Here is a 19,084-nt window from a genome sequence, read left to right as displayed (position 1 = left end):
AACAAGGACATGATCAGATGTTCCGATCGGAGCAGAAGAAGAGCAGCAGACATTTTCAGGGAAGTTAGTCATAACCAAGTCCAGAAGAGAAGATGTTCCGTTGACTGAGATCCGGGTCGGGAAATTGACAGATTGTGTCAGTCCCAGTGAGTCGCAGAAGTCCTTTGCTGAGGAGCCATGGCTGGTGAGAGAGGTACCCACACCCAGCCAACTGGCATGATGACAGTTGAAATCACCACATATGAGGAAGAGAGAGTTGGGATGAGTAGATAGAAGTTGGTCCATATCATCAGACAGCGAGATGTAGATGGAGTCATCACTGTTTGGTGGACGGTACAACACACATATGAACAAGAGGTGGGAGCGAAGGGGAAGCCGTAGCCAGAGGTATTCCTGGGGGTGAGGTGGAGAGAGTGCAGTGCAGGGCGAGTGAGGAAGAGAGTTTTTGATAAAGATAGCAACCCCGCCTCCAGGACGAGGCTCAGGTCTATCATACCGGAGGAGGGAGTAGCCCGGGAGAGATACTATGGAATCAGAGACATCATAAAGGAGGAAAGTTTCTGTTAAGCAGATCACGTCTGGTTTGACAGAAGCAACCTGTATGGAGAGATCGGTTAAGTTTGAACGAAGGCCCCGGATGTTTGAGGTCCATACCGTTAATGAAGAGGAAGGGGGAGCATCAGATACAGAACAGGGGGGAGGAGGGGTAGGGTAAGATGTGGAAGAGGTGGAAGAGGTAGGGAGAGCTGTTGAAGGTGTGTCAGAGATTTCAGAATAGCTCGGAGAAAGGGAAGGATGGGGCGGACAAAAGGTTTGATGGTGATTGGGTGAGCCACAATGAGGTGTTATTTGAGGAGGGGGAAGAGCGAGGCAGAAGGTTGGGGGAGATGGAGGTGAGAGTTTGAAGGGGGAAGAAGCGGGGAGGACGCTTTGAGGAGGGGGAGTGAGCGGGGGGAAATTGAGAAGCAATGAGGGTGGGGAGATTTGAAGGGGAGGGGTGAGGGGGGAGTTTGGGAGGGAAGGGACAAGGGGAGGGATTTGAAAGGGATGGGATATGGGGGAGATTTGGAGGGGAGGGGTGAGGCAGGATTCTAGGAGGGGAGGGGCGAGGGGGCGTCTTGGCGGGGAGGGATGAGGGGGTAGTTTAGGAGGGAGGGGGCAAGGGGGGAGATTTGAAAGGGATGGGTGATGGGGAAGATTTGGAGTCGAGGGGTGATGGGGAAGATTTGGAGGGGAGGGGTTATGGGGAAGATTTGGAGGGGAGGGGTGAGATTGGATTTTTGAAAGTGTACGATTTATGGGAAACGAACATTTATTGCAAAATGAGTTTCTTGTGACCTTCGAGTTAAAAATACGTTTAAGGACGCTGGATGGAGGATGGAGTGCAGGAGAGTTTAGGGAATGTAGAACAAAGGCACTATAGGAGATGGATATTTTTTTTGGGATGAATTGATTTGGTGAGCAAGTCGAAAGCAGCCTTTTAAAGAAGAAGAAGAAAAAGGTGTTATAAAATATGACGGAATACATAACTTGAGGGGAAAGTGTAAACATTGAAGGTTAATGAGTGAAAACTATCTGGGGAAATGGGGGAGAAACACGTGGTCGAAGAACGAACGAACGAATAAGAATGAATAAACGAATGAGAACAGAGAAGGAAATGTTTTTTTTTTTTTTTTTTTTGAGTTGAGATTTACACAAGGAAGTAGGCTATGGGTGAAAAGACTGGGAATACAGAGAACGAAAGTTATTGGATCACAAACGACGGACCACTGAGAGAAAAACAAAGCCTCAAGGTTGTACAGTGCACACTGTACAAGGCCTTGCTCGCGACACGGCAAACAGACGATCAATTTATGAAAGATAAACACCGAGAAACAACCAAAGTTGCACACAATAACTTCACACACCGAAAGATAAATACAGTTTCGACAAAATACAATTGTGAACAGACGTAACTTCGAAAAACGTGGAGACCGTGTGGAGCTTCGAAAATCCCTGCCGCCGAAATCCCTGTTTTGTAGCTTCCATGTTTACCTTTAGACTGCTGAGACCCCTTAGACCTTTGGAGACCCTCTTCGTCCCCCAAGACCCTTAGGACCAAAAAGACCCTGAAGACCCTTAAAGTCCCAAAAGACCCCAAAGACACAAAACACCCTGAAGACCCAAAATACCATGAAGACCCAAAACACCCTTGAGATCCTTAAAGTCCCAAAAGACCCTGAAGACCCTTAAAGACCATGAAGAACCAAAAGACCATGAATACCTAAAAGACCCCAAAGACCCAAAACACCCTGCTGACCATTAAAGACCCAAAAGACACCAAAGACCCCGAATACACAAAAGTCCCAAAAGACCCTGAAGATCCATAAGACCCTTTAGACCCATTATACCCCAATATCCTGAAGAACCATAGGACCCTTAAGACCACTTTTACCTTTAAGACCCTTTCAATACTTTAGACACCTTTGGATCCCTTCATCTTTACAACCTTTTATACCCTTTAAACCTTTACACCCCTTAAGTCCGTTTCGACTCCTTAGACCTCAACACCATTTAGACCACTTACGCCCTTCACACCGATTGGACAGCTTGGACCCTTCACCATTTAGAGCTGTACACCACCTAGACCTTTTTTGATTCCAAATCAATTACAAATAAATTATATCACCAATATTACAAATACATTTGTACAAAATAAATGTTTGTATTATGACTGGTGTAAATCATGACAACACAGCAACTCAAATTCAGTCAGGTCATTATCCTCAGTTTAAACAAGCCTGTGTATCTGTGGCGACATGTGGTGAGGCGAGCGTAGCAAGCCGATCCACGTTAGTACCATAATAAAAAGGTCGAAGAGCCATGTTGTCCTGTGTACCTCTTTCCAACAGCTATTCTTTTCTACCAAATATTCATAATTTCCCCTCATGATTTGATTTTTTTTTTTTTTTGAGGAGTATTGAGGTTTATTGAGCAGAATGTAATGGTAAAACCTACAGCTCAGCTCAGTAAAAGTTATAGCTCTGTCCCCAGTTCCTGCGGCTCCCATCTTGCAACTGGAGGAGTGCCGACTGCAGGGCAGTGTTGCCATCCTGGCATGGAGGCCTCAGCCACTTGCTCCTGCTGCGGTAGACGGGTACATGCTTGAGCTTGATGATGGTACGGGTGGAGAATTCCGGGTAAGTGCATGGGTTGGGCGAGAGTGTTAAGGACTTCATAGTTTTGTAGCTTCCATGTCTGTTGGTGATCCATCAAAATAACAATGTGTGAGCATCTCTAGAAGGAGATCAAGTGATATTGCAGTTTCAGCCACATAACTGTCTTCTGTACTTTACTCACACTATCATGATGAACCAAAGAGTCTGTAATGACCAGGGATGAGTAAGTAATGTTATGAAGTAAGTAATGCTCATTTTGCTATGAAGTGAACTGGGTGCTGTTGCCACCTTAGGTACACCAGATGTACAGAATCCTGTACATAACCATCACTCTGCATGTACAGCACCGATCTCTCCAGTTTCGATGTCTATTTGAAAAATCATGTATAACGCATTCCTTTTTTGCACAGGAGATCTACACTGGTCAGGAGACGCTATGTACTGTGGATGGACTCCATTTCAGTAGCACATACAAAGCCCGTGTGAAGGCCTACAATAAAGTGGGGGATGGCCCCTATAGCAAGACTGTGTTGCTACAGACTTCTGATGGTGAGTTGGGTCACCATCAGATTGGCAGGTGTTGCTACAATGACGAATGGCAGTTGTAACGCAGCGGCATTTTTATATTCCTTGATGATCTCATCTCTTCCTCTATCATTGCAAATATTTTGATTACCACATGTTGCCAGAGGTACACAACAAATGGCTGATTCCTCAATCACCCCAACAGTGGCCTGGTTCAACTTTGACACCAAAGCAACACACCAAGATGTGGCCCTCAGCAATGGAGACACAACAGCGACCTGCATGAGCTTTGATGACCGTCTGGTACTGGCCAGCGCTCCACTTGCCCGAGGTGTCCATTATTGGGAGCTCACCATTGACCGCTATGAAGGCCAGCCGGACCCTGCATTTGGCGTGGCAAGGGCAGAGGCTTCGCGGGACACCATGTTGGGCCGTGATGAGCATGGCTGGGCTATGTATGTTGACAATAACCGTAGTTGGTTCATCCACAATAACCAACACACAGGCAGGTGGGTGAACCTGCTGTATTGTGAAGTTTTAGCCAATGCTGCTCTGCTGGCTTTGATGCAATACTGTAGATCCTTAAGCCAAACAGCTAAGTTCCTTCGATCATTTTTCATAACGAATAAGCAGAGTTTATTAATGGTAATATTGTACACTGCTCCTTTTCTATTCCATCTCCAGGCGATGCATGACGTCATCGCCTGGCACCGAAGGGGGCCCGGCAATGACGGTTGCTGAAAGGGAATACTCCGTTTGTTTTCTTGTTTTCTTTCTTGTTTGTCCGGGCGATATCTCAACTATCCTTTGAGCTAGGAAGCTGAAATTTTGGCACAACCGTGAGCACATGCTTTGGCAAATAGGGTATTTTTTATTATTTGATTAATCAATCAATTAATTAATTATTATCGATTTATTGAGTACTTATTTATTTTCTTTCTATCTGGGCAATATCCCAGGCACTTTATGAGCTAGGGAGCAGATATTTTGACACAACAATGACCAAGTGATTTGGCTGTAAAGGGTGTTTTATATTTATTGGTTAATCGATTAATTATCTAATTGTTTGATTAATTATTTCATTGATTGATTTTCGAAAAGTTACAGATTCAGATGAAACGGTGGTGGTTTTGGTATGCTATTAGCCAATTGATTAATAATTTAAGTACTTTACGATTATTATGTATTCATTTCAATTACGCAATTAATCAATCAATTATTGTACACACCTCCCTCCCAATACTGTCTCTATGTGTTGCACGGAGGCATCACCGGGCACCCCGGAAATGCTGTGCGCTGGAAGATATGTTAATAATTGATTGGCATGGGGGGCGGTGTACTTTGAATGTATCTGTACTTGTTTATATTCATAATGGATATTCCCATTTTTTATAATGATAATACATGTATAGTTAGTGTATCTGAGATTCATAAAATGGCAATACAGTACCACGACAGTATACACAAAACCTAACATGGGAGGCTTCCAAGTTCCAAGCACAAGAAAGTGAAAATGAGATGTTGTTTACCAGGACAATTGTGGACATGGGTACTGAGATCTAGCTGTATGGAGCTTTATTGAAATAGAAGCTGCTGTAATTCAAACAACATCTTGTGCAGTAATTTGGTGGCATTTTAAAACTGTAAAACCTGTATAAACCCCAAAATCAGGCCTAGATTGTGATCCATAGAATCACCAAATCATGGAGGAAACCTGGAACAAAAGTAAGTTAATGGGAAGAACGGATCATGAGACAGCTTTACCGGAGCGAGGCTCATGGAAGATTCGACAGAACGGATCATGCAGCCAAATTGAACACAGAGTTAATCAATGTACAAATGCTCTTCATCAGAATGCAGCTGAAGATTATACATCCGACGTCTTGGAACTCTGCATGAGGGCTAAAGTCAACGGAACATAATTCACCACTGAACTGTCACTTGCTCCATCGGAGGAACTGACGAGTAAAAATGTTAGTGACCCTATTAAAGAAAAAGTCCAATTAGCTGGTGTGAAATTCATCACCTTCTACATTTTATTGATGCTCCAGTCATTTTTACAACATTTTATTGGATATGATGTCAGTTCAATAACAATGGAAGTTAAGCTGGTGTTTTACAACCGGCCTTATTATTAGTCCACATGAATGAATGTCTCTCTGAACCATGTTACTGATGATACTCCATGTGAAGGGCAGTACACCAGACTTATGAAAGGCTGCTGTGGCATCGATCTCTGCAGATCTGGAAAAGCTAAGCCATCAGTTACTTGATTTTTCTTTACACGAGCGGGGCGTTATGGAATAGCAAGGTAGCACTGACATTGGGACAAGCAAAATGGGAATTGACAGGAAAAGAGGAGAGGTAGGAAACGGTGAAACTAGCAAGTCAAATGGTTGGGTTAGGAAAGTTTCATGGGGGAAATAAATATAATGGGTCAGAATTGGGGATGACGAGATAACGGCGCACCACCAGCTTGAAACACCGGAGGGAAGAGTGAGACAGAACAGCCTCTGGAAGGTGGTTCCATAGATGGGAGAAGTGAGGAGTAAAAAAAAGAGTTGAGGTGTGCAGTGAGCCTACATTTTGCAAGTTTCACTAGGAAGGGGGTTGGGGGGTTTCTGGAAGAACATATGCACCCTGAAGTAGATCGGGAGGGTCGGAGAACTGAGAGAACAGAGGAAGCAAAATTGGAAAATATATGGTAGAAAACATAGACACCACTGACTTCCCACCGATATGTGATGAACAGACCATGTGCTTCAGCCTCATCATGGGAGATTCCAATAATTTTGAAGGCTTTAGATTCCCCAGAATCCACGAGCGACGTATGTGAGGCTAAAGTGCCAACCCATAGTGGAAAGTCCTCCATTGAGTTATGGCCAAAGGAAATGTACATTTTGAGTAGCTTTGATTTTCCAAGGAAAGACTTGGAACGACAGATGATACCCAGTCTGTGGCTCGCTTTGGAAGAAAGCTTTGCTATGTGGTCAGCCAAATTCAAGAGATTGAAGCTCTTCACGTCGATGACCAAGAAAATTGATAAGTGGGTTTGTTTGACAATCTTTCCAAGAACTTTATTCTGTGAAGGAACAAAATAAGCCATTAGACCAAGGTGGAAAATACGAGGTGATCACCACTACTTTTGACAAACGTTTGTGCAATTTCAGCATGCCTCTGTACTTCCACTCCCCAATCCCTAAGGTCCACACACCCATCTTCCAAGCAAATAGTCCGTAAGCAAATTGAGCAATCTAACAGGGGAATCAACATCATTTATAATGGATAGAAAACTTAAACTGAAGGTCAGAGATCAGACTGTTTGAAAACTGGAAAGACCATCAGAAACAATGATGAATTCCATGACTTTACTTGTATCTGAAAGGAAGCTCACTGGCCTATAGTTTTTGGGGTCTGTTATTGCATCCTTCTTGTGAGTGAGAGCAATGGTTGGTGACTTGCATTGGAGGACATACTTAATTGGGCTGATATAGGGGGCAAGAATGGCAGAGCAGGAGTTGAGAACAAGGCACTGATGCCATCTGGGCCCATCGTCGGAATATGGTCAAGACCAGACAGAACTTTATCTACCTTCTTGGGTGAGAAGGGCACATAGTCCATTAGATAGTGGGTACATCGGGGTAAGAAGAGAAGAGAACGGGATGGGTTGGGTACATGAGATATTGAAGCAAAGAAACAGTTTAGACATTCTTCCTTATCTCGGGCAGTGCCTGCAGTACATGTTTGAGGTGAAGGATTGAATTGAGGTCGAGCATACACCAGAAACAGACTTGGCAAGGCACCACCATGACTTTGAGGAAGGAGACTGGCTAGAGTGTTTAACCTGGAGGGAGATTTGTAAGATTATCTTTTTTTGTTTGCCTCAGGATGGACACACTTTTGCGAGCCTTATGAATGTATGAAAGTTACCCTCAGTCGGGTTAGCTTTCCATGCTAAGAAAGTAAGATGATTGACTGCAACCGCATCTTCAGAGGATGATGTGGTTGCATTCAATCAATATACCAAGGTCTAGACACAAGAGGATGGAGAGGAAAGCTGCAGACGGGATGGAATAAAACATGTATTTTAATGCAGGAAAATCCCATGCTTTCACTGTCCCTGCACAATGATTGCAGTCCTAGGCCTTACAATCTGTCCCAACCTGTCTTGAGAAGATCACATCATCAAACTGGTCTATATGGCTGGCTGACACCTCAGTTTTCTCTACAGATCGAAGTCAATTCTGATCAGTTGCCAAGATCTCATTATAATGTATAAGGCCTTTATCCATCATTATCATGCCAGAGCATGGATCCCAAATCTCGGCTTCTGCAGAGCCCTGCTTCCCATCTTGCTCCCTGCTTCCCACTTTTCGCTCTTTCACGAGCCTCGATCTTGTATACAAAAAAAAAAAAAAAAAAAAAAAAAACTCAATATGATTGTCTCTCCGCATTGTTTGCATCTCTTGGTAAGAGGCCTCAATGCTATGCTTCTCACCCACTTTTATGGCTTCACCTCTGGCCTTGATCCCCCGACCCTCTCATCCCTCCATCCTCCGCAGCACGTCCAGATCGCATGCAGTCTTCCAGAATTTTATGGCTGGTTACCCTTCACAATTAGAAACTAAACACACACCTCCATTCCTTCATCCTTTATTCTCTCATCGGTGTAACCGACTTCCTGCATCTGTTGTCTCATGTCCTTTCTTCCAGTCTTTCAACATTGCTGCTCATAGTCACCTCATGCTTTCCCCTATACCAACCCCTACTCTCTTCTACTCTCACTGACCCACACCCCACCATTTTACTTTCTGCCACTTATTTATGATGTGTTTTTTTTCTCCCTGCTTCCCTTGATCCCCTGTCGGTCTGTGAACCTGCTTCTTTTGGTCATAGAGTTCCTGGATAAGCCTTGATTTAAAAACAAAGTATGGATGATTTAAAGCTAAACGTATACATGAAATTTGGTTAAAGTATGTATATTGTGGCATGGCAATATTTTCAAAATTTAAGTAGATACTATAATATTTATGTAACATAGACGTGATGTGCACCAAATCCCTTTTCCTGTGTCCAAAAATTCCTTTATCTCTGTGACATTGTGTAGAGCGGAAGGAGGTATTGGCAAAGGATCTACAGTTGGGATTCTGCTGGACCTAAACAAGCGCTCATTGTCATTCTTCATTGATGAGATGCAGCAAGGCCTTGTGGCTTTCCTGGGTCTTGAAGGACCATTCTACCCTGCAGTCAGCCTCAACCGTAATGTGCAGGTCAGTGAGATGAGTTGTGAGCTTAATGTGCCAATAAACCTTGATTTGTCTGTTAACGAGTTCTTTTGTGTCTTTTAAGTGTCTATAGACAACAGCTAACATCTATAGACTTGGCATTTAATATGGAATGTTTTTTTTTCTTGACTTGGGTTTACTTTCTGAACTCAGTATATCAATCTGGTGAGTTTCTTTTACCCTTCGGTGATGTCTTTGTTGAAAGAACCATGTCACTGATTGTCTTTCGCAGCAAGAATTCAATAACAGGATTATATCACAGGTGGCGTGACAAAATGTAAGGACAGGTACATTTGACGATTGGCTTCACAATCGGGTATATAAGGGTTGTTGCATTCTGTATAAGTGGAAAACAACTGCTGCACGTCTACAAAAGTTATTGCCGCTTCCTCTGGAGATGGTCCGTCAACTTGACAATGCTGTTTGTCATGGAGTGGTGGCTTTACGAAAATCTGGCATGAAACAGCGTGCTATTGCTCGGCAGTATGGCATCACTCAAGGTGAGGTGTCAAAAATCCTGAAACGAAATGCTCAGAGGGGTGTCCCTACACCAATACGGAGGCCAGGACGTCCACGCAGAACCACAAGGAGAGATGATCGCCAGCTGAACCGGCTAGTCTGCAATGGCCGTACCAAGTCAGTTAATCGGCTTAGGGCTGAGTGGCAGCAACTGACAAATGTGCCTGTATCCAGAAGGCTAGTCAACCAATGACTGGTTCAAGCAGGCTATCGTGCCAGGCGTCCCCTGAGAAAGCCACGCCTGACCAGACAACACAGCCAGCGCCGATTGCAGTGGGCCAGAGAGCACCGTCAATGGCAGCCAGGAAACTGGAATCACGTGACCTTCAGTGACTAGTCTAGATTTCTGGTCTATCGTCAAGATGGCCGCGTCCGAGTGCGCAGACAAGTGCATGAAGCCCACAAACGAAGATTGTATAGTGCCAAGAGTCCAAGCTGGAGGTGGTGGGGTGACCGTTTGGGCTGCTTTTCATGCAAGGGGCAAAACTGACCTGGTTTTTCTGAATGGAAACCTGAACCAGTTCAAGTACAGGGCCATTCTGGAAGAAACATTGCTTCCATTTGCTCGTGCAGCCTTTCGAGGAAACTTTGTCTTCCAAGATGAAATGCACGGCCTCATCGTGCTCGTATGATCCAACACTTTCTTGCTGACCGTGGTGTAGAGCATATGGAGTGGCCTGCCATGTCCCCGGATATGAATCCGATAGAGAACTTGTGGGCAGAATTAACGCGTCAAATCGACAACTTGGACCAGCAGCCTACCTCTGTGCGTGAATTGCAGCAGATTATTGTCACTGCATGGCAAGCGATTCCTGTCCAAACCTTGGCAAATCTCGTGAACAGCATGCCTCGACGTGTACGTGCTCTCCTGAATGCTCGTGGGGGTTACACGAAGTACTGAACTGTAATTTTACTGTCTGTAATCCCAGTCATAATTTAGCTTTTGTTTTTGTTGAATTTTTTTTGGCTAATGTGCAAAATAAAGAGATACTTCTGGAAAACGTACAGAAGTTTAACACAGTACCGTCCATGAATTGAGTTCGATATCAGTTTACATCACTTTCAAGGATCAATTTATTTGCTTCGAAATGTCAAATGTGGTTTTTCTTTCTTTTAAAGGTCACATTAACAAAATCTAGAATAATTTCAACATAATTCCAATGAACTTTTGGTTCTAAGTCATCTTGAAAAGTAAGTTCACCCCCACAAAAAAAATATTCCATATTAAATGCCAAGTCTGTATATCAAGTGACAGTGATAATGACACTACAGTAGTACTATTACCGACATGTTGCATTCAAATCAAGGTGACGTCAGCAGCATGATAAAATTTGGATTCTAAGCTTGTGTATACAACTTCAGATAGTCCTTAGGGAATTGCTAAGTTGATATTGGATTATAAATAAAAACTGAGCTTGGTCTCTGATGGTAGTCTATATAAACCCAGCTGGCTCACTCGTAACCTTCAGAGTGGAGGTAATATGCTTGGCCTAGCTTACAGTTGGTGTCAGTCCACACTTTTTGGTTGACTCTTAAATGCCCTCCACATCAATTTTCGATAGGCATGTTGCTTATGCTTATGAAAAGGCAGCAAGCCTATATCCCTATATCTGTAGAAGAAGAAGTCACGAATACCGTAATGTTGGTCAAGCAGTTGACGCGAGTTCGATTCTCAGCCATCGCACTACTCACTAACTTACAGATTCCCTTTAATCTTTAAGCAGGGGATTTATGGGAACATTTCAAAACAGTAATCCTTCTACATAAAATATTATCAGTTGTATCAGGCGTTGCCCGGTTCTGTTCTAATCCTGTTAGCATTTTCAAGAATTTTTTTTTTTTTTTTTTTTTTTGCCTAAAACACTCCTTCACACTCACTGATGAACCTCTGAAAGTTTAACGAAGATCCATTTAACCATCTATGAGAAACATGGTGACAGACAGGCAGACATCTATCTCATACATCATAGTATAGATGGCAATTATGTGTGTGTATATGAGTAAGTCTGAAAATCATTTTAAAAAATACACGGCTGGGCCAATCTCAACCAAATCTTGCATACGTGCTGGGGGTAACAAGGTCATGGGCACAAAAAATCCCACCAGTCACTACCCCCAACCCCTTCCCTCCTGTGAGGTATGGAAAATAACCACCTATTTCCACCTGTACATGTTGACCACTCCTGAAGGTAGGGGGGATTACTCGCCACAGCACAAAATACATTTGCCCACCTCCCCCAATATCTCAACCTGCCCCTCCTTGGCAGGTGTTTCTAGTACAGAAAATTCACACTCACAGCCATCTTGAGGTTTTATGGAAAAGCCATTAACTCAAAAAGTCTGACATTTCAGCCATACAGTAGCCTTCATTGGGGACTATGTAACATATTTGACCTGCTCGTAGACTCAACCAGAAATCTGTCACTATCTTGTGTTTTTTTTTCAGGTTACGCTTCAAACTGGCTTGGAGGTGCCAGAAATTGTATTGGAGAAGGATCTGTAGTCTTCAAAGCTTTTCTTCATCACTTGGCTTCCAGCACAAATTACCAGTTGAAATGTGCCCAGCTGGACATCGTCTTGGCTGGAGCTGCCTCATTGTTGGGCCTTCTATGCTTCACAGCCTTGTTTAGTTTTGGAATATTGTCGTGTACCAAGGAAAAGAGATTTGATGTTTGTACACACATGTGCACTGTCCGGCAATTAAGTGTGTGAATAAAACGGTCGTGAATATTTCCGCTCAATGAATACGCCTTCACAAATCCGCTCGAAACAGCAACTAATGAAACCGTAAAAACAAAACAAAAAAAACCTCCACTTTTTAACATTCATCAGAATTGGCTTTACATGCTTTGCACTATCTTGGCAGTTTTATTTATGCTAACTTATTTATTATTTGGCTTCTGCCTTCAAGCAGGGTTGGGAAGTCAGCAAACTGATTGTGTAACTTTGGAGATCAGATCAGATCATGAACCATGCTCGACACAGAGCGTAGATGCTGCCGAAGCAGTTTATATGGCTCGGATTACGATCTTGGTCGAGTCGCCACTCTGACACAGGAAGTCAAGGCAGGAATTTTGAGTTTGGCCATGGTACTGATGATAGCTCGATCGCCTACTCTTTGCGAAAGACACCGTGGGATCTTTACCATCCACCAACTGAATGTCGGTATATGGGATGCCCAACTTACCTTCCATCCAAGGGACGGCACACACATTGATGAATGACCCTGTCTGTGAAACACCGGGATGACAATTTATAGCTGGGCCGAGATTCAAACCCAGGCAAGAGAGCTCAGAGATGAGTGTGCATAGCTGTAGGTCATCCTGGCTGCCCAACTTTAGGGAGCAAAAAGAAAATCCAATGACAGGAATTAAGGGGAACAGAAACATCTGGGATCAATACTGGTGTCTGTTGAGTCCGTGACTAGCTTTTGGCCAAGCTGATTGTAGTCTGGTAAAGCTAATGAGATCCGAACTCATTGTACTGATCAGTCTTAATATAGTCTGGTAAAGCACGATAGATACACAGATGATTTGTGACGACTGAGGCTCCATGCGATTTCTGTGCAAACCCCGTTTCCCAATTTGTCATTCCACCTTTACAATAGCCTTGGACGCAAGAATTGAAAGGGCTTCAAAGATCATTGCGACTGAGATGTCAAACTTTTTCATAAGTGTATCTCTTCTTGTGTTCTAGGCCCTGCTGTTCTGTTAGTCAGTTGGTTTGGTAAAGTGATACAATTTTGCAGTAAAGATGAGAAATTTATCATTGCCTTATGTGTTTTTTCTATCCGTTTAAACTTTGCATCTTCTTTGACGTGGTATTTCACCAATGCAGTGGGGATCACACCCACTTCACCCGTTTGCAGTGTACTTGATAATATCATCATACTAAAATACAGCATTTGTGTCTGTCCGTCTATCTGATGAATCTTTGACGCCAATACATTCCGTCATTACTTATCCAATCTCAACCAAACTTGACAGGATGACCACGGGTTACATAATGAAGGTTGTAGCGCATTCATTTGGCCCCCTCCCCAAGGGGGTTTTCTCCCCCGAGTGGGTTTTCCCCGCCATTGCCGTCAATGGGTTGCATGTTGAGGTGTATAGCCATATTAAGTTAGCTTTATCGTGGCGTTTTTCCAAAGAAGAACATTTATCGTGGCGTTTTTCCAAAGACGCTTTTAATAACAAAATTAATGATAATCGCATATTGTTAATGTTATGACAAAACAATATTTATACTAATAATGTCCAACTTCCCCAATAGTGGAGGAAGATTATCTAGAAATTGGCATGATGTGGGAAAATTTGGGGACAGAGATGACAATTGGCTGAAATGACCTAAATACCCTATAAAAGCTTTGCAGAAAGTTCCCCATAATAACCTGGGGGTGGAAGGTACCTAATTTGCATATTTCCAAGATGGCCGATACCAGCGAAAGTAAAATTTATAACTTTTGAACAGAAGAGGATGGAAGCATATTTAACATGTCTATTTCCACTAATTTTAGGATGGAGAACTTATTTCTGAGGTTTTTGGGTGGCTACAGGGTCATTTAGAGGTCATTTTGGGTGGTAATGGGGTCATTTAGAGGTAAAAATATGCAAGTTATGGTAAAAAGTGGGTTACAGAGTCACCTCTGGCAATATCATGGTAATATCATTACACTATATCATATTATTAACATTGGGTAATTTGGCTTTATTTGGTCATCAGTTCTAACATAATATTCCTACGGTTTTGAGATGTGTACAGTGAGCTCAATAAAGGTTAAAGGTTGCCCCCTATAGATAGTCACACAAGCAACATGTAGCCTCATTTGTAGTATAGTTATGGCTTAGTATATGTGAGAGTAGGCCCCTTACAGTGTTAATCCTGCGTTGTGTAAAGACAGAAGAATAGGTCCTACTTCGGCAAACCATTCCACCTCTGTGGGTGCAATCCAGTTTGTTAAGCATTGGTTGTTCATTAGTCGAGCTAACACGAGGTAGGCCTAAAAAGGTGGGGGCGGCGTTGAGGTCGGGAGCGGCAGAGGCAATGACGGTAAGCATGAGCCGCCAATCAGGGCTCAGAGGTGGTGGCGTCAGAGGGCGTGGTGAGAAGAGTCTGGTGAGTTCCAGAAGGCTCGCGGGGCGGGCCTATATAACCCGATGCGCAAAGCCCTCAAAAGGACTGCAGTGTTGTGAAGGACTTGCCGGGGGAAGAGCACTTGCAGAGGAGAGGGAGAGGACTTGCATCACTCGCACTGTATGAACTTGACTATCGCTAGAGATACACGGGCGCAGCCAGGGCGTTTATAACTTGCGCGTTTCAGCCAAGCGAGTGAACGAAGCTGCGTAACCGCCCTTTGCCATAAAAGCCCTCCCTGCCGTCCGCCCCGATATATCACCGTTGCTCGAGAGACGCGCTGCGTGGCCTTGTCTTCGCCGATCACCATCTTCGCGGATGTGCCAGGGTGAATGAGAACTGAATGGAGAGCTGAATGAGAACCACCCTTGGACGCACTGGGGAACACCTGACCATCTGCAATATCCCGTGTGAGTGTGTCAGACGGGCCCGTTGTCTTTGGGAATTAAGAATAAGACTGTATAAGGATTTCCCTGTGTCTCTTCGTCCTGAACTGTATACGTAGTGTGTTCAAAAAGTATCCGACCTTGATTTTTCATGCGTAAAAAAAAAGAAGCTAGGGAGGCGTTGATTGGTGCACGTATGTAGGCGATCCTAATGCACACGCGTGAATTTTTTCCCACCTGCAGAAGCTGTCATTCGACGGCAGACCGCCGATGAGTGAGGACATGTAAGTGAGCGCCGTCGGATTTTCGTTTTTGACAAAATGACGGAAAAACCTGAACAACGCTACTGCATGCCTTGCTTTTTTTGGCCTCGGGGATGTTGGATGCTTCCATTGTGATGACTGCAACTTGGTTTCTGGGTCGTACCCATAAACCCAGGACTCATCGCCAGTGATCACTGTGTTGAGGAAGCTGGGATCGCTGTTCACAGTCTCCAGCATGTCCTGTGCGATCTCCAAACGGAGTTGCTTCTGCTCAATCGTTAGCAGCTTTGGTACGAACTTCGCTGAGATTCTCCTGAAGCCCAAATCCTCCTTCATAATGGAATGAACGGTGTTGAATCTTGCGGATCGTTTCCACTTGGGAATCGCCAAGCTTTACACAAAATTTGATGCAGTAGCGTTGTTCAAGTTTTTCCGTCATTTTGTCAAAAACGAAAATCCGACGGCGCTCACTTACATGTCCTCACTCATCGGCGGTCTGCCGTCGAATGACAGCTTCTGCAGGTGGGAAAAAATTCACGCGTGCGCATTAGGATCGCCTACATACGTGCACCAATCAACGCCTCCCTAGCTTCTTCTTTTTTATGCACGAAAAATAAAGGTCGGATACTTTTTGAACACAGTAGTATACTTGTGATACCCATTAAATCAATCTGTTCTTCCTTTCTTCTGAATTCGATCGTTCCCGTGATTTCTCCATTGACTAAGCGTGGCACGAATAAGATCGCTCCAATTGGGTTCCACTATCTTTAACTATGCGGATCACGTGTACGCAAACCGCTTGGCGTATTCCAACCACACATGGTTCATGCGAGGCTTGTTTCCTCGCTTCCAGGGCAGCGCAAGTACTTAGGTACGAGCGAGAATTTGGTCCCGAAACCCTATTTTGCGCTGTCCGGAAGGGACGTAATAGGTCTCGGTTCGCGCCAGGTCAGTAAAGACAAGGGGATTAATCCCCCCTTGGTAAGGGGAGAAGGCCGGCGACAGAACCGCAACAATATGTTTTCTTATGTTGCAGGTCATGGAGGTAGGAGCATGCTGTCAACTCTGCTCCCAGTCACTGGAGGATGGGCGAAATGTCAACCGCGTCCCTGAGCTCGGACGACCTGCAATCATAGCCGCTAGCATTCGCAGAAATGATGGTGTAGCTGCAGCAATTGAACTTACCAATCCATTGGTTGTGCACAGTGACTGCCGTAAAAGCTATACCCGTGAAACTAGTATTAAATCATATCGAAACAAACAGTGTGAAGAGACTGAAACTCCTATAGCAGCAACCCAACATTTACGTTCACAATCTGCTGAGTCCTTTGACTTCAAAAAACATTGTCATTAATCCTCAATGAGGGCTCTGGAGGAGCTTTCAGGCATGCGCTGTGAGCCATCAGACCAACACTCACTACATAAGGAACATGCTGAGTTGGGGCAGGCTAGACAGACTCAAGATGATGCTGATCGAAAGAGGTTGGTTGGATGGCTCAAATCACACAATCCCTTTGAGTACAGAGACAAGTTGGTATCTATCTTCACTGGAGTTGAGGCGGATTACAGTATGAACTGTGACAATGCTGTCACTATTGGCTCCGAACAGCACACGCAGATGATGGGGCAGAACTTTGCAGACTTGAAGCTACAGAAAAAGAAAAGAGTTCAGCCATTGTCAGCCATGCGCTCCACTGTCAAAGTGCGGAATGAGCCCTTGGTTGTCAATGAGCAGCAGATGCTGACCAGGATTCTGGCTGTTCTACAATCAAGCAATGACTTGAGAGATTTTGTTCAGTATGAATTCGTGAACTTCGCCCCTGCTCTGTTCGATGCTGTGTCCATGCGTAAGACAGCAAAGGCTGCTCTGAATCGTATCCTTGACGTGAATTCACACCTAGTTGACTCAACAGTTATAGGCCCAGTTCCCATAGTTATAGATTGGGGTCACTTTCTGCACGCCGTTGTATGGAATACACCCTGTACATATGCAGATGTGATACAAAGCTATGTGAGCTATGTGCAAAAGCATTACCCAAACCGCCTTGTCATCGTGGTCTTTGATGGGTATGGTGCTCAACTCAGCACCAAGGTTGTCGAGCAGTCCAGGAGAGCCAGCAAGGTTACATCTGCAGCCATTGCTGTATCACCACAGATCAACACATCCACAACACAAGCAGAGTTTCTGGGGAATGGAGCAAACAAGACATCGCTGATGAAGTTGGTCTCAACAGAGCTGAGGGCTGTTGGCATTCTTACCCGTCAAGCAGAAGCTGATGCTAATCACCTCATTGTCAGCACAGCTCCTGAGTACAGCAATGTCGATCTGGGAGTTCATGTTGTCTCCAAAGATGCAGATGTCATGATATCTCTGCTTCATCGTAAGCCATCCGGTGAGTCGATCATACTCATTAATGGAGTGGAGCCTAAGTATGTAGATATTGACAAGCTCCAAGTTTCTCTGGGCCCTTTGAAGGAAGTGATTCTTTTCGCCCATGCCTTCACGGGGACTGACACGACATCAGCAGCATACCGCCGAGGTAAGGCTCAAGCGTGTCAGCTGCTGAGAAACAGATCCACTCTGAGAGACGAGATGTCTATATTCTATAAGAAGGACGAGTCTCAGGGAGAAATCGGTGTTGCGGGTGAGCATTTCTTTCTTGCCTGGTATGGTGCCGAAAAATTTGCCTCACTGAACAATGCTCGGTTCTTCAAGCTTAAGCAAATGATTGCGAAGCAGTCTGTGACAAATGGCATGAACCTCGCAGTCCTCCTTCCCACATCTGGTTCAGCCAAGCAGCATAGTCTGCGGGCATATCTACTGATTCAGCAGTGCCAGGGTGTTGAGCTTGATTGTATCCAGTGGGGCTGGGAGATGCGGGCAGATGTACTTTGTCCAGTGGGTTCAGCAAACCCATCTGCCCCTGAGAGACTCCTGGAACTCATATTCTGCACTGTAAAATGGGATGCAAGACAGCCTCTTGCAAGTGCAGGAAGGCAGGTCGTGCATGCACACCAATGTGTGAAACATGTCTAGGAGAGAACTGTTATAATGCCCCAGTTGTTGAGATTGATTAGATTACCTTAAATCCCCTTGTACTTGCACTTGCTTGCTTACTTACTTGCTTGTGTTCCCTTGGACGCACTAAATAATTGAATTGTTTTGTATGTTTTGTATGCTAAAAAAAAACCACGACAGCTTGACACAACCAATTTCCTGTTGTTTATATTAAAATCTGGTATGAATTCAGAAGTGTCATTTATTATTCTATAACAATTGGTTCCACAATTATCACAAGTATCACAATTACAGCTTTTTAGTGGTGGCAATCTTCAACATATGCAAATTTAGGTGCCTAATTTGCCTAATTTGACCACCTCAATGACCCTGTAGCCACCCAAAAACCTCGGAAATGAGTTCTCCACCCTAAAATTAGTGGAACTAGACATGTTAAATATGCTTCCATCCTCTTCGGTTCAAAAGTTATAAATTTTACCTTTGCTGGTGTTGGCCATCTTGGAAATATGCAAATTACGTACCTTCCACCCCCAGGAATTATGAGGAATTTTCTGCAAAGCTTTTATAGGGTATTTAGGTCATTTCAGCCAATTTTCATCTCTGTCCCCAATTTTTCTCACCTAAAATTATTTTTCCTCCACGACGAGGCGTTTTTCCTGCAGTGATAACGTGTATAAATAGTTTATAGCCGGCGAAGCCGGTGTTGTGAATGAACGCGTACGTATTATGTTTAAAAGCCAGATTTTGCTGGATCCTTTGAGAATTTCGAAGCTTTGACGCACAAAATCACTCCATG

At 44.1% G+C, this 19,084-nt stretch overlaps 1 protein-coding gene across 2 annotated transcripts in view; it reads left to right on the top strand.

Annotated features, from left to right (window-relative positions):
• Nucleotides 1-13,277, top strand: part of TRIM9 (tripartite motif containing 9) — a 137,192-nt gene extending 123,915 nt beyond the window's left edge. Inside the window, exons 7-11 of one of the 2 annotated variants that reach the window (XM_078780866.1) lie at nt 3,022-3,179; nt 3,569-3,707; nt 3,889-4,192; nt 8,791-8,953; nt 11,934-13,277. In XM_078780866.1, the coding sequence (XP_078636992.1) occupies nt 3,022-3,179; nt 3,569-3,707; nt 3,889-4,192; nt 8,791-8,953; nt 11,934-11,990 (821 nt within the window). In that variant the 3' untranslated portion in view covers nt 11,991-13,277. The remainder of the gene's footprint in view (nt 1-3,021; nt 3,180-3,568; nt 3,708-3,888; nt 4,193-8,790; nt 8,954-11,933) is intronic. The other variant, XM_078780869.1, reaches the window with a different exon arrangement.
• Nucleotides 13,278-19,084: the final 5,807 nt, after the last annotated feature.

The sequence above is a fragment of the Myxine glutinosa genome, chromosome 1 (genome assembly GCF_964187855.1).
Source record: "Myxine glutinosa chromosome 1, kmMyxGlut1.1, whole genome shotgun sequence".
Taxonomy (NCBI): Eukaryota; Metazoa; Chordata; class Myxini; order Myxiniformes; family Myxinidae; genus Myxine; species Myxine glutinosa.
The sequence above is the reverse complement of the archived record's forward strand: the minus strand, read 5'-3'. Positions and strand labels throughout refer to the sequence as shown.